The sequence below is a fragment of the Solanum dulcamara genome, chromosome 3 (genome assembly GCF_947179165.1).
Source record: "Solanum dulcamara chromosome 3, daSolDulc1.2, whole genome shotgun sequence".
NCBI classification, from domain to species: domain Eukaryota; kingdom Viridiplantae; phylum Streptophyta; class Magnoliopsida; order Solanales; family Solanaceae; genus Solanum; species Solanum dulcamara.
The window spans coordinates 4,933,517-4,948,137 of NC_077239.1; the positions used below are offsets into that span (position 1 = coordinate 4,933,517).

Consider the following 14,621-nt stretch of genomic DNA (forward strand, 5'->3'; position numbering starts at 1 on the left):
ATAAATTTCAAATTCAGAATTTGTGTATGGCATCTTTCCATGTAGTAAGACTTACAAATAAAAAATGGACTTCAAAAGATATGTCTTACGATTAGGGACCACAATGCATAGTGGTCTTCTAGAGACTTTGATGGAACTTATTATTTAATTTAAATTATATTCAAAACCAGCCAAAGAGAATCTTAGTATATAATATGTTTTTTTTTAAAGTATATAATACGTTGATCAGCATAAATAACGGCTGAAATGTCATTGATAAAGACACAGTGTTTTGCCAATAATTTCTCATAGAAATAATAATGTTTTCTTGGACCAATGATTGATATATATATTATCTTGCTCGTGGAGTAAATCATATTGATTGGCAGATGTGAGCTGACTTATCATCCGATCAATAATCATCCAAATGGTAGTTGTGGTATAAGTCTAATGTTTCATTTTATTAGAATATTTGATTTTCTTAGTTATAATAAGAGTTTAATACTTTAATCATTTGAGGAATCTACTATTTTATTTATGTGGCTATTCAAAACACGTCTAATATTCTACTTTGTTTATGCAACTATTCAAAGTCCTATAATTAATGAAATTTAAGAAATAATAAAAAAATCAATTATATTTTCAACCTTCTTGCTGCTTAAATCTCTTCAAAATATCCTAAGGCTATAACAGTAAATAAACATTCATAATCTTTGATTATTCAGAATTTGGACGTTATGAATTTTGATTTGATAGAGTGGATTTTTGAAACTTATATTTATATTTATTTTACGCGCATATTTGTAATTCTTTAGCCTAAATGATAATTCATCTATCTTCTTGAATGAGTAATATGGGATAGTTTAACCTTGTAGCTAAATAATGAATTGATTTGAGATTGGACAAGAAGTTTTCTTCAATGATATTTAAATTCATTGGAAGTCAGAAAAATATAAGGTTAGTAGTTTTTTTGGTTGTTGGTAAAAGATCATATGCTAACTAGAACTAAATTTTTAAATGTTTGTAAAACTCATAATGCTGACTTTATTAGGTGACTTTTAGTTTACAAACCTAATCAAATACGTAAAAATGTCACCAAAACAATTGTCTTAAGCTATCTTCATATTTTTATTAAGTTCATACATCAAAAAAAAAAAAAAAATTGGGGGTGACTTTGGTAGGAATAAAAAATATTTTTCTGAAAAATATTTTCTTGAAAAATAAGTGATTTTTTTTCTAGTGTTTTGATAAGTAAAATAATAAAAATATTATTAAAAAAATAATATAAGAAATGCTATAGGTGAGGTATGGTGGGGGTTGCGGATAGCAAGAGTAGATGGTCAAGGGCAGAGGCGGAGCTACATGAACCCCTTCCAGGGGTTCATGCAAACCCCCTTCGTCGAAAAATCAATTTGCTGCTTTATATATATTTATTTACCAATGAACGTTCTGAACTCTCCGTGTAACAACATATTTTTCCATTTTTTAGTTTCAGCCCTTTTTCATTTGTATTCCTTTCTAAATAGTTTAAATTAAATGTCCAACATGATGGACCCAATATTGTTAAAACTATATTACATGTTTAATTATTTTTAAAGAAATAATCATGAATATTTTAGAACAAACATAAAATGAATTACGCTTTACAATAAAAAAATATCTATTTTTATAAAGTAAAATTTACTACTTCTTTTAAGTCAAACATTTACTTTATATTTGATCAACGAATAATATGATTATAAGTAAGATTAAATAAATAGGATTAAATTTTGAAAATATTCTCATATCTTTCTACTACGGATCAGTAATCACAACTCAAAAAAAATGTGAATCAACAATTAAGAAAATTCTCATTATTGATTTTTTTTAATTATTTATCTTATTTTAATATTTCTTTTTGGATAATATAATCTTGTGTTCCTTATTTAGTTTCAAAAATTAAATAACGTATATATACAACATAAGACTCATAAATAAAATTTAAAAAATATATTTTCTCATATTGATTTTAATATTATGCAAACACATACTTTCTCTATTTTATTGTGAGTGTCAAAATAGAGTTAAATTTTATCTAGTTGTTTATATCTGATCCAACCCGACCCGCTTATTTGTGGATATTATTAATGTACTTATTTTCATTAAATAGATGTTCATCATAAACTTATTTTTCCTTACCTTAAAAAATTCAGCAGACAGAAATTGGGCCTTCAATGAAAATAAAATCCACCAAGCTTTAACTATACGCAAGACCCAAAGGAAGGACATATCATACACAACCTTATCCTGCATTTCTGTAAGAGGTGATTTTTGCGTCTCAAACGTGTAACCTACTGATCACAACTTTACTAGATACGCCAAGACTTCCTTTCTAGAGAACCAATTACATATGAACTATAAAACTATGGCCCTGATCCACCAGATAAGTTTGATTGCCGCCATGGTGTCGATGAGTTTAGCTGCTAAAGGCAGGTGGTGGTGGTGGTGGTGGGGGCGCGGGGGACGGGGGGGGGGGGGGGGGGGGGGCAACTGGAAGGAAGCTGCAATGGTACAACCAAACTCAGATACCTATCTACCTTACAGTTTATAGCCTCCCTTTTGGACAAATGTTGGGCAGAATAGAGTGATGAAAATTTTGGACATAGTCCTAGTGAACAGTATATCAAAAACGAGTAGCGATTTGTGCAAATAGAGCCTTGAAATCCTTAGTTGGTGTGCCAGTTCCCTCAGGCTTTGAGGCCAGATCAAATGCCTTAAATTTTGCTTCCTCATACTGCAGTGCCTGTCAACATCAAAATGCCGCGAAGACTTTAGTCTTAGAAGATGAGCAAAGAGAGAGCAATGCTCTAGAGAACGAGGTTGATGAAAGCATGAAGTGTTGAAGCTGACCAAAGAAACAACAAAGCATCTAGATAGAATTCAAAAAGAGCCGGGGCCGTTATTATACCTGAATGCAGACTTCTGCAACATCAGCTCTAGCAACAGTTTTAGTTTCTGTCTCGAGAAGTTCATCATCCTTTCCAACAAGTAGTTCCCTTATACCACCTTCTTTATCTTGTAGCCCTCCAGCCCTGAACAAAGAAGAAACATTAAAAAAAGTGATCAAACAGCAAATCTTAAGCAATGAATTTGGGGGTGATTGTAACGTGGAGGTTATTTCACCGGAATATTAACAAGCGAGTGGAATAAGAATAAAATGAGGGCATGAACCTTGGATAAAATTAGTATTGTCCAAGGAAGAACTACAGTTTTCTGTATTCACCAGTTGAAGACATAATTGAGTATAAAAACGTATACTTTTCTCTACAGTTTGAGCTTTTAAATGAGTTGGTCACACACTTCAACATGGTATGTGATCAGGCAAAGATCCTGAGTTTGAGAATCACCTCTACCTATTATAAAAAAAAATCAGTGCGCTTGTATCATGAAAAAGAAGTGGGCTTGCATGCGAAGGGGTTTATTGAAAAGTGAAAATATAATTACGTAAAGGCATCATACATAGACACCTTAACTTGGCCTCAACTAACAACTAAACACTCCAACTTTGAGAATGCACATTCAAACACCTTAACTCGTCCCCATTGTGTCTCGTGGACAGCCGCCACTGACGTGGTACATAAATTATGGAGGTGTTTAGATGACCATTTTGTAAGTTGGAGTGTTCAACTGACACAGCGGTGACAATTTGAGGTATCTACTATGTGCATCCTCAAAGTTAGAGAGTCCAGTAGCCAAGTTAAGGTGTCTATGTATTATGCCTTACATAAATAAGAGTGTTCTTTCCAACCACCAAAGCTTTTAGATGAGTTGGTCACATACTTCAACATCACCAACTAGGTTAGAACCACTGTTAACTCAAAATTACCTTACCTTTATCTACCAGTGACACAGGATATCTGGAAGCATGATTTAAATATATTTCTTACTGGTGATTCTAGTGAAAGCTTTTTGATGGATTTCTCGGGTTCTTCATAGGTTTTGTAGTTGTTTTATCCAAATAACTTCCATTTTCCAGTATTCTATCCTACACATGATAGTACTTAACATTAGGTGAGACTTTGGGTGAAGTATAGTTGATCGATTGACAATTTTTTCCCTATCTTATGGACGATAATAGATGCCTTTACAACGAATATGTTTTACTAGAATTATTACTAGAAGAATTCTTTTCGCACTTCTCTTATCAAAATTTCTAGCTAGAGAGAGAGCTAACTGCTGCCAAAATATAACAGTTTTTCATTCTTGATCCTTCCTTTTACTAGTTTTCTTGACTAGAATCATAAATGGTGATCTTTTCTAAAAGATGTAATGAAAGGAAACCCCAAGGTCAAAGTGTGTTCTTTGGACATGAAGGATAACAAAACTGAGAAATACAAACAAAATATACAACAATCCATCTCTTCTACCTTTCTTAAATATTTTGATCAGCATACCAAGAAATATTATTGGGTTCCTTCAGTAGGTTAGATACTCTTCTCTTACTAGTAAATGCTAAGGAATTTGGTTTTGTATGCATTACGTAGTCAAATTTTTTATTTATTTTGGTTTCACTTTATCATTGAGGCATATTGAACTCTATCTGCACACAAGTGTATTTGGTGGGACGAATTTAGCCCCAAGAAAAGAGAAACTGTCATTTGTCCTGAAGCATGTCCGTTTTGGCCTAATAACTCTCACAGAGTTATCCCTTGGGTCCATCATGAGCCCAAAAGCATGCATACGATGTTAACTTGTGCTCTGTCTTGTATAACACTTCACACATCTCTCCCCTCCCTCCCTTCGAATACCTGTCAGCCCAGCAATCCTTCTCTGCCCTCTTTAGCCAAACTTCCATCATGGGAATCACATACCCTTCCTTAGGGCCTCAGCATTCTCACTGAGGCTTGCCCCACCATCATACTGCGAGAGTTTGGCTCTGAAACCTTTTTTATCGCAGTTCAAGCCCATTGCACGTATTGTCCACTTTCGCCCAGATATGTCCCTTGGGCTAAACCATCAACGAGCCCAAAAGCATCGTACCGTGTGAACTTGTGCTCTTATAGCACTTTACTCTTCTCTCCCTTTCTGATGTGGGATTTGCCTACGGTGTCATATGGACACCTTTTTCAGAAGATTGGTAGCTTAGATACCTGTCAGGTCTCCTCTTTGACCCGTCCTCATCAGCCCTCTTCCCCTCGTCATGGACATCGCAAAGCCATCCTTTTTCCTTATCAACAACAACAACAACCCAGTGCAATCCCACATCGTGGGGTCTGGGGAGGGTAGAGTGTACGCAGACCTGACTCCTACCAATGTAGGACGGCTGTTTCCGAAAGACCCTCGGCTCAATAAAAACATAGAAAAAGGTCAGACAAGATCCTTTTTCCTTATCACAGTACCATATATTCCTGACCCAGCATTATTTTGGCTCAATGGAATGTTTCTTAACTGCTAATTAATTTCCCAAATATGCAAATCGTTTTCTCGATTTAAAAATCACATTTGCAAGCCATAAAGAATATACTCTACAAACTGCTTAAAAGTAAAAACTTCTAAAAGACTTTCTATACTAGTAGGATAGTGCTCTAAACTAAGGAATGTGACTCACATTTTTTTTTGTTTATTTCACACCTAATATGGCATAAATATTTATTAAGAGAACCTTTGGTTATTATAAATGAAAATTCAACACTTTGCCATTTTTATTCAGCCACAAAGGAATATTGATACATATATGAGCATTGGACAAACCTTATAATTGTATATGGAATTCCAGAGTCAGCCAAATATTGTTCAGCCTTTCTCTTCCAAATCTGTAACCTTCATAAAAGTTAGTCTGCTAGAATTTATGGATGACAATAATTCCCAAAATAGAAAGAAGGTCAAAGGTAACATTCTCACTTGTCAGAGATGTAACATTATAAATGTCCTTGAAGTTACATTCTTTTCAAAATAAGCATAACCGGAAAAAAAGAGTTAACAATCTCCTAAGATGCAAGCGTAGAACCACTTTACATTTATATATATTATTACATCTAATGTGTTCATGCAATGGCAGAATCATTGAGGAGTGCACTAATTAAAAAATTATATATTACATCTAATGTGACTTCGAATAGCTTCTGATATTCAACTATGAGAAACAAAGACTTGTAGAAAGATGGAGTATGTAAAATAGTATGCATGCAGCCACAATATTTTTGCAGCTGTGGAAATGGCGGGCAATGTGGCTGTCAAACTGGCAGTAGAAATAAAGGAAAGAGAGTACTTCTGAAGGAAAACGATCAAGGAAAAGAATCAAGTTACAAACCAATATATTCCCGTTCCCCAAACTGTTCAAGGGGTGGTTAGGATTTGTCCCTCCCATTGACCCAACTAGCACGATCTGCTTCACACCAGCAGCTTTAGCTGTAAAATGCATATTGTATATCTTAGATAAGCAGATAGAAGTACATTTTAAATAACAAAATTGTCCAGGATTATTCCATACCAGCATCTATTTGGTTCTTTTGGCCAATCCAATCTACCTAAAAATACAAAGTCAGTAAATTTTGTGTCAGACAGTGACAACTAAAAGCCCAAGGACGGATATGAGTACCCAAAGCATGATGTACCTGTTCAGGATTTGCTCCATCCTCAAAATAGAATTCAGGTCTTCCACCTTTTGATGGATCAAACCCGGGTTTCATTTTTGGAACAGCACTTGTAAGAATAACGAGAGCATCAATACCTTGTATAGCAGGAACAAGACTCTCGCTATTCCTGATATCACCAATATAAACATCATCTGCACTACCAATTTTTTGTTTGCTTTCCTCTGTTCTAACCAATCCTCTAGCTGTATATTTCTCTGATCTCTCCTTCAACTTCTTATAGACAATAGATCCTACAACATAAAAAACCTGTCAATGAAAGACTGGCGGACTTGTTGATTAGGAACAGCAACAACTCATTTACATGATACTCTAAAGCTCATAGCCACTCGACATGATTAATTCTAGCACTAGTCATTAACCAAGAAGCTCAAGAACAGAAAAGACGAAATTCCAAGAGAAGTTGTATCTCTGGAATACTGAGTGATAAATAACCAATAGACCAACTAAATTTGGTTTTAGAGCATACAAGCATGAGTATACCACCTTCACCATCGGAAACGACCAAATTGATGGGTGTTCCTTACTCCTAAGAATAGATAAATAATACTACAAACAGAAGAAAAGTATATTCTTGAAAGATATCAAGAGCCTCCTTGATAGATTTGAGAAGCAATGGTAATATGACAACAGATTACATATTGTTGTAATAGGATTTTAACAAGAAAATGAATCTCATCGCTTGAGCTCCTATCTCTTCTTTAGAGTATTCTTTTTGAAAGGGGGAAAAGAAAGATAAAAGCTTTATCTTCTAGAACAATATGTATCACTGATCTGCACCTAAAGGTGTGTTCTAATGATCAATGAAGTGGATTGAGAACCATGAGGTCTCAACTTCAAATCCACTCGCAAGAACACTGGTATGCGATTTCTTCCCATCTGTTCAAGACAGAAGGTAGCAAGTACCACGTGGAATTAGTCAAGGTGCAAGCAAGCTGGCCCGAACACCACGAAAAAAATGTATCAGCTGATCTCCTCTCAATAATTTTCTACCAAATAATACCACTGTGTAATAATCATGTGCCTTAGCTAGGTCTCATTGGTATCACACTCATACAAATTCCAATGTCTCAATCCCACACTACCCATTAACATTACTTCCCCAAAAGGCAAAATTATAAACAGAATCCCCAAGAATTAGCACCTTAAAAACTACAAAAACAAATTTTTGGAAAAAAATATAATCTTTATACTGAATTCACACCCCGTAGCCACAAAATAGCAGTAGTTACAGAAATATTCCACATTAAAAAAGGCAGCCCATTATACAAAGCATTCCTCGTTAGCAGGGTCCGAGGAAGGGCCACAACCTAAGATGTCCCAAAACAGTCTACCCTAATACAAATATTAGTGGATGCTTCCACGTCTTAAATCCGTGACCTATCGATAACACGGAGACAACTTTACCACTAACCCCTTCTTACTTACAAATGGAAAAAAACTGAAACTAACACAATTTCATGAAAGAGTCTATCAAAATCAAGAAACCCCGAAAGGATAAAAAAGGAAACTTTTACCAGTTCTTCCACCAGCACCAGTAACAAGAACGGTGCTTGAATTCAAATCAGCCATAACCAACACTGAGAATCTGCTAAATTTCTTGTTTTTCTTTGGAAATGAAACAAGTGATGAGGGAGCTGTTACAAGTGAAGAAGAAAATTCCGGAAGTCTCTGATTTACCAAACTTAATTTATGGCATTGGTAAGGAGATACACGTGTCAAGGCAGCCATTTTTATAGCAAAGAAATCTTTTTTAGTAGTCCATTCAAGAAATCAAATATGCTGTGTGAAATTAGTGATACTCACAAGTCATTATTTTCTTCTATTTTATGTATAGTTGGGATTTTTGTACATTTTTCTTATCCATTTGTCAGATTTCCATGTCACCTTATCAACTTGTCATGGGGGTTTTATGGTCTATTTATTGGGCCTATAAAGTAAACCTGATGGGTTGGAGTCACACCCTATCATTGGGCCTAAAGACACCTTGCATACAACCTTCCTTCTCATTGAAGATAAATAATTATAATTTAGAATATAATTATTAGGAAAAATTATGGAACAAGGTAAAAATGTCAACATATTTATAGAACATACGGGTTCAAGCCTTGGAAACAGCCTCTGGCAGAAATGCAAGGCAAGGCTGCGTACAATAGACCCTTGTGGTCAGGCCCTTCCCCGGACCCCGCGCATAGCGGGAGCTTTAGTGCACCGGACTGCCCTTTTTTAATTATAATTTTTAAAAATATTCCTCTCTTCTTTTTCCCTCTCTCCCTTGCCTCTCCTCCCACTGCCCTCTCTCCCCCAGGCCTCTCTCCCTCTCGCTTATGCGAATAAGAAGAAATACATTTAAATGTATTATGTATCAATTGGATTCAATCAAATATATGTGAGAGATTTGTATTTTATATCAATTGTATTCAAAAAATTATATTTGTATTTTGTATCAACTATATTTGTATTCATACGAATACAATATACATCTTTTTTGTCAAATGTATTATGTGTCAATTGTATCCAATCAAATATAAGTGAGAGATTTGTATTTTATATTAATTTTTATCCAAAATATTCAAAAAATTAAATTTGTATTCAACTGTATTTTTATTCTATATTTTTGTATTCGTGATACAATGAATACAACATGTATTCATCCTCTCTCCTCCCTCTCTCGATCTCGAACGCCTCTCTCCTTCCTCTCACGATCTCGCTTGCCTCTCTCTTCCCTCTCTCGTCTCTCTCCTCCTAATATGTATTCATTTTGATACAAATTAGTTTGTTTTTGTATTTTTTTCTTTGAAATTTGCAAAAAAAAAATAAAAAAATACAAAAATACAAATGCGTAGCAAACCAAAGTGTAGTTGCGAATTGTAATTAGTAAAATTGTAGCTAATGAGTCCTATTTAAGGCGTAATGTTTGCTATTTTTTGAAAGTTTCCCTAATTATTATTAGTGACTACAATTTGTTTAATTACTATTAATAGCTATAATATTGGAGTTGTATCTATTAGTTCAGTCTAACTATATTTTCTTGTCCAATTTTGCTGGATACATTATATTTGTTCATCCAACTTAGTTGTATCAATATATACTTCTGATATATTATATCTGTTTGTTCAGCCTAATTGAACAATCTTGCTAGATATATTATAGCTCCACACAAGTGAAATACATTATATTCACGCTCTGTATGAATTGTATTAACATATACAATGCATTTTAATACATTTTAAAATCATCACCCCGAACACATACAACTAATATACACTTGTATTTTGAGTGTATAGCATGTATGCATTATAAATGAACTTTTGATACATGTATCCACTATTTATGTACGCTTTTCATTGTATATATTCTTTTGTTTTGACTATATTTCAATGAATGTATCATTATTGATTGTTAATAATACAAGGATATGTATCATACGTCCATGTCTGATATGTGAGCTGTATATTCACCATATATGTATTTGATAGACTTTTAATGTATGTATTTGTGTTTCACTTGTATATGCATGGATGTATTTAGTATGTATCAAAAGTCTATTTCTCATAGTAATGTTGGAGTCCATCATTAATGCACAAAGTCAAAGTTTTTTCGTTAAAGGTCCTAACAACTTCTAAAAATTTGTCACCTAAAAATTGAGAAATAGATCTTTGCTAGAAAATTTAAAATATATCTATGTTTGGTAATACTTTGAAACTATTCTTCATATATATAGTGTATAAGTTTATTTGATTAGGTAATTTTTTCCAAAAAGTACTAGGCCATTCACACAATTGCTTCTACTTTGGGGTGATCTTTAATTTTGAAAGAGTTATGCAGTATGGCGAATATCTAATTTTGTAATTATTAAACACATATATAGTTTAATTCAATAACAATTCACATCTATTATTTAAGGGAAAATGGTCTCCTATATTCCTCAACTTTGTCATTTGGAGCTGATATACCTTCTTTATAAAAATGGTTCATATATACTTTTATGATTACACAAATGACTCACATATACCCTTTTCTTCTAACGAAAGTGAAAATTTAATTTTAAATTTATTTTCCAAAGTTTTTTATTAAAAAAATAATACATATAGGGGTATATTTGATCCTTCTCAGACATAATTTATTTATTTATTACTTTTTTTATTCAACAACTAATTTGAATTTATTATTTTGATGGTCAAATTATTTTTCTAACTACTTTTATTGTAAAATTTATTATACATGCCAGCAATTTTTTTATAGATACAAAAACTAAATTACAATATAGCAGAAAAATTAGTTTTAAATTACAATATAGCTAAAAAAATAGTTTAAATTTTTTTTTCTCTTTTTCCCATTCACACTTTTTTTTATTTCTCTTATATTTACACCAAAGAATAAAAAAATAAAAATAAAATAAGAATTAGAAACTCAAATAATGATAATAAAAAAAGTCAAAAAATAATTCAGGTGTGAAAAAGATTATATATATCTTTAAACTTCACTAAAAAAAATAAATACTTTAGTAAAAAAATTACATGGATGGGTATATATATTTTTTATTATTTTCTAAAAAAAAAATATGTACATGTTTTTTTATTTTTTTTAAAATTTAAATCAAAAAATTATTTTTTTCACTTTCTTAAGATGAAAAAATGTATATGTAAGCTATTTTTGTAACGATAGGGGGTGTATATGTGAACAATTTTTATAACAGTCTACACATATTATTTGCATAAAAATAAAAAATACATCTCATCTCTCCCATGTTTCCTCCTTTTCTTTTATACATCAAATCAGTTCTCTCTCATCTCTCCCACACTGTGACTTTTTGCCCAATTTAACTCATTCATATTAATTTGAAATTTCAAAGTTTGTTTTCTCCCTTCAAATAGTGCTCCCCCAATATAAGGATTCAAAAAGTGAAGATGCAAATGATTTTGATTTTGAATCAAAGGATGAAGATGATGTTGAACAATTTGAGATATTTGTAAAAAATTAATTTTTCCTTTTGTATCCTTTATAAATTTTCAGTATGTTTGTATCAATTTACAATCTCATCCAAACACTTGCTTTAAATTGTTGTTTAATTACTATTGTTTACGAATTTGTATAGAATTTTAGAGAGTTGTATTTGTATCAATGAATTTTCCTATATTGATTAGTGTTGTATAAGAATTTGTATACATTTTGTACATAGTTAATAATTTTATTGGTGTTTCTTTCTAATTTGTATATCTATAGGAATTATATATAATTGATTATTTGTATATTACCAACAGTTGTGTATTTTCAATAGTTATCTAACATTACTTATTTGTATATTTCCTATATTTGTCCAATATTGCTTCTTTATTTAACAGTTAATTGTAGTTGTATACTTTCTTATTTGTATCAGTTACTGATAATTGCATTATTTCTTATACTTGGGAAATATACTTCGCATGATTTGAGGAAATTTTTTCATTTAAAAATAGATTTGTATAAATAACAGATCAGTCAAGAAGTTAAATATCAATCAAGGAGTTAAATGTCGATCAGCGCCAATTAAAGAATTAAATGACAAACGTATTAGTATAAGTACCAAGCCAAAGATGTGAAATATACATTTTGTTAATTTTGTAGCACATCAAACTATAGCTACAGTTTGTAATTAGAGAAACATTAGCTAAAGAGCTTGATTATGTCTTTAGTCTTAACTATTTTTTGAAATTTTCTTTTTAATTTTTTTCCTTGACGGTATTTAATTTTTCTATTTAACATTAAGTAAAAAAATAAATGGATGAAAATATCTCTAATGTTGAAATAAGAAACAGTTTTTTCGCGAACATAAATTTATATTTTTGTATCATAATATTCCACAAGATATCTCATAAGTCAATAATCATAACTATAATATACTCAACAATGTAAGTTTGTACAAAATAAGAAAAAGAAATAGTCCTATATTATATTGTGCAGTATTTCAGAATTTGTGTCGTAGTGTTTAGAAACTAAAGTTATGCTTTTGGCTATATATTTTTCTTTTTAAATCTCTTTTAGTTTTTTTTTTTTTACATGATTGAACATAAAATTGCATGAATTGTTCTTAAAATGGTATGATCTTTAATTTTTGTCCTTTTAACAACTGAGTGCATGAGCATAAGTGGAAACCGAAGTCATATGGGGCATAATTTTTGAAATTCGTACAAAAAAATAAAATAAAAAGACATAAGTTTAGTAGTGTTTTGAAAAAAGCATATGTACTCTATTCTATTTAGAAAAAAAAAAATACATTAATGAATATAAAATTATATGATTTTTTTCTTGAAATGGACCCATCTTTAATTTTTGCCTTTTTAGCAACTGGACGTACACCTAAGCAGACGTAAGTCTTTTGAAACCGAAATTATGTGGAGAATAGATATCTCGCCTTTATACGGCTTGGCTTCGCTATCGCCTTTAAAGCGTTCGTTGGAGAAAAAAATTGATGCTAGAGTATTACATAAGCAAAAAAAAAAATGGGTTTTAAGAAAACGAACTTGACCAACTTCATAAGAATGGTTATAGAGAGGAGGGGAACTAATTTTGGAGTCTAATTTTTTTGATTCATTCATTCATAAGGGTGTATGATAAGAATTTTTTGAGTTCATACCAGGATCCAGGGAAAGATAGTAAGATATCTAAATTTTCCCACAAGCCTCTGATGACTGCATCATCCAAGGGTTCTTTTCTCTTTTCTTCAAGCTTATGATTTTTTTCAATTGGGCTAATTGCGGCCTTGCAACATTACAGACCAAACTGTTCTAACAGAGCAGGGAAGACGGATAGCTAATCTAATACAGTATAACTATGATCGGCCAATGCCCAAACCCAAAAAATAAAAAATCTCATATGGAACTTTGTTTGTGTAAATATATAAACATAATATGATATATTTAATAGTATATTGGTGATATATATATAGCAGCAAAAATATTATGCTATATTAATGATATTTTGGGTTAATGCATCACATATATATATATATATATATAATTTATATAAAAGTATGGTATGCTTAATAACTTAAATGTTGTATTAACAGTCAATTTATATATGTAGACAAGATACGGAAAGTGAGACTGAGATGGTTTGAGTATCTGAGGAGGAGGAGCGCATATTCCTTCTTGAGGAGGTGCGAGAGTTTGGTGTTGATATGTTTCAAGAGAGGAATAAGAGGTACATGACGACATGACACATCTGCACCTCACCGAAATTATGACCCTAAATAAAAAATCATGAAGATCGAGGATTATGGTCGACGATCAGTAGGAATAAGAGTGTTTTCTCTGCAGTAGCACAACAGGGTTCCAGTTTAGACCATCTATCTGTTCCTATACCGGATATATTACTATTATGCTAGCATTATCTTATACTTTGATTGTTTAGTGTTTTTCTTTCACTTTGGTCATCCTTAATATTTGTACTATATATCAATGATTTTTTAAAACATATTTTCATCTTAATTAGTTTTTACTCTTACTTCTCTTTTAAATGATTTTTTTGTTCAATCGAGAAAATATTGAAAAGAACCTCTCTATCTCACAAGGTTTCTAGAGATAAGATTTATGTACGTATATCCACCCTCTTCAATCCCTATATAGTTTACATGTTATTATTGTTATATATATATATATATATATAAACATGATAAATCACATGTACTAATATGTACGTATATAATATACCTAACATATACCTCACCACATAAAAAATTATGGAAAGGAAGATAACTGCACTATCTAGTTTCCCTATTAGTGGTATTAGTATTTTTTTTCCCTCCTGCTTTTTTACATATACTTATTATTATTACATGTTTTTTTTTTGTTTTGTCTATTATTTTATTTGTTGGGTTTTCTATTGTATTCGTTTTTTCTTTTTGTTTTTTTATGCTTTACGAATCGGGGTCTTATCAAAAATATCTTTTTTACTCTCGTAAGGTAGGGATTAAGATGTGTGCACACGGCACACCACCCTCTCCAGACTCCACTTAAGAAATTTTATTGG

At 31.8% G+C, this 14,621-nt stretch overlaps 1 protein-coding gene across 1 annotated transcript; it reads right to left on the reverse strand.

The window, feature by feature from the left end:
- Window positions 1–2,539: 2,539 nt before the first annotated feature.
- On the reverse strand, window positions 2,540–8,423 carry LOC129882262 (uncharacterized protein At5g02240-like). Its single transcript, XM_055956473.1, has 7 exons — window positions 8,129–8,423; window positions 6,573–6,844; window positions 6,449–6,485; window positions 6,269–6,366; window positions 5,710–5,771; window positions 2,927–3,050; window positions 2,540–2,761 (listed from the first exon to the last, which is right to left on the reverse strand). Exons 1-7 carry the CDS (start codon window positions 8,340–8,342, stop codon window positions 2,642–2,644), a joined length of 927 nt encoding a protein of 308 aa, XP_055812448.1. The 5' UTR covers window positions 8,343–8,423; the 3' UTR covers window positions 2,540–2,641.
- Between the last annotated feature and the right edge of the window lie 6,198 nt (window positions 8,424–14,621).

Bases quoted from the DNA above. Each gene is read 5' to 3' on its own strand.
- LOC129882262 (XM_055956473.1), bottom strand. From the start codon at position 8,342: ATGGCTGCCTTGACACGTGTATCTCCTTACCAATGCCATAAATTAAGT. The intron at 6,845-8,128 runs GTAAAAGTTTCC...TTTATGTTGTAG, and splicing joins TGGTGCTGGTGGAAGAACTG to GATCTATTGTCTATAAGAAG. The intron at 6,367-6,448 runs GTATGGAATAAT...TGCATTTTACAG, and splicing joins AAAGAACCAAATAGATGCTG to CTAAAGCTGCTGGTGTGAAG.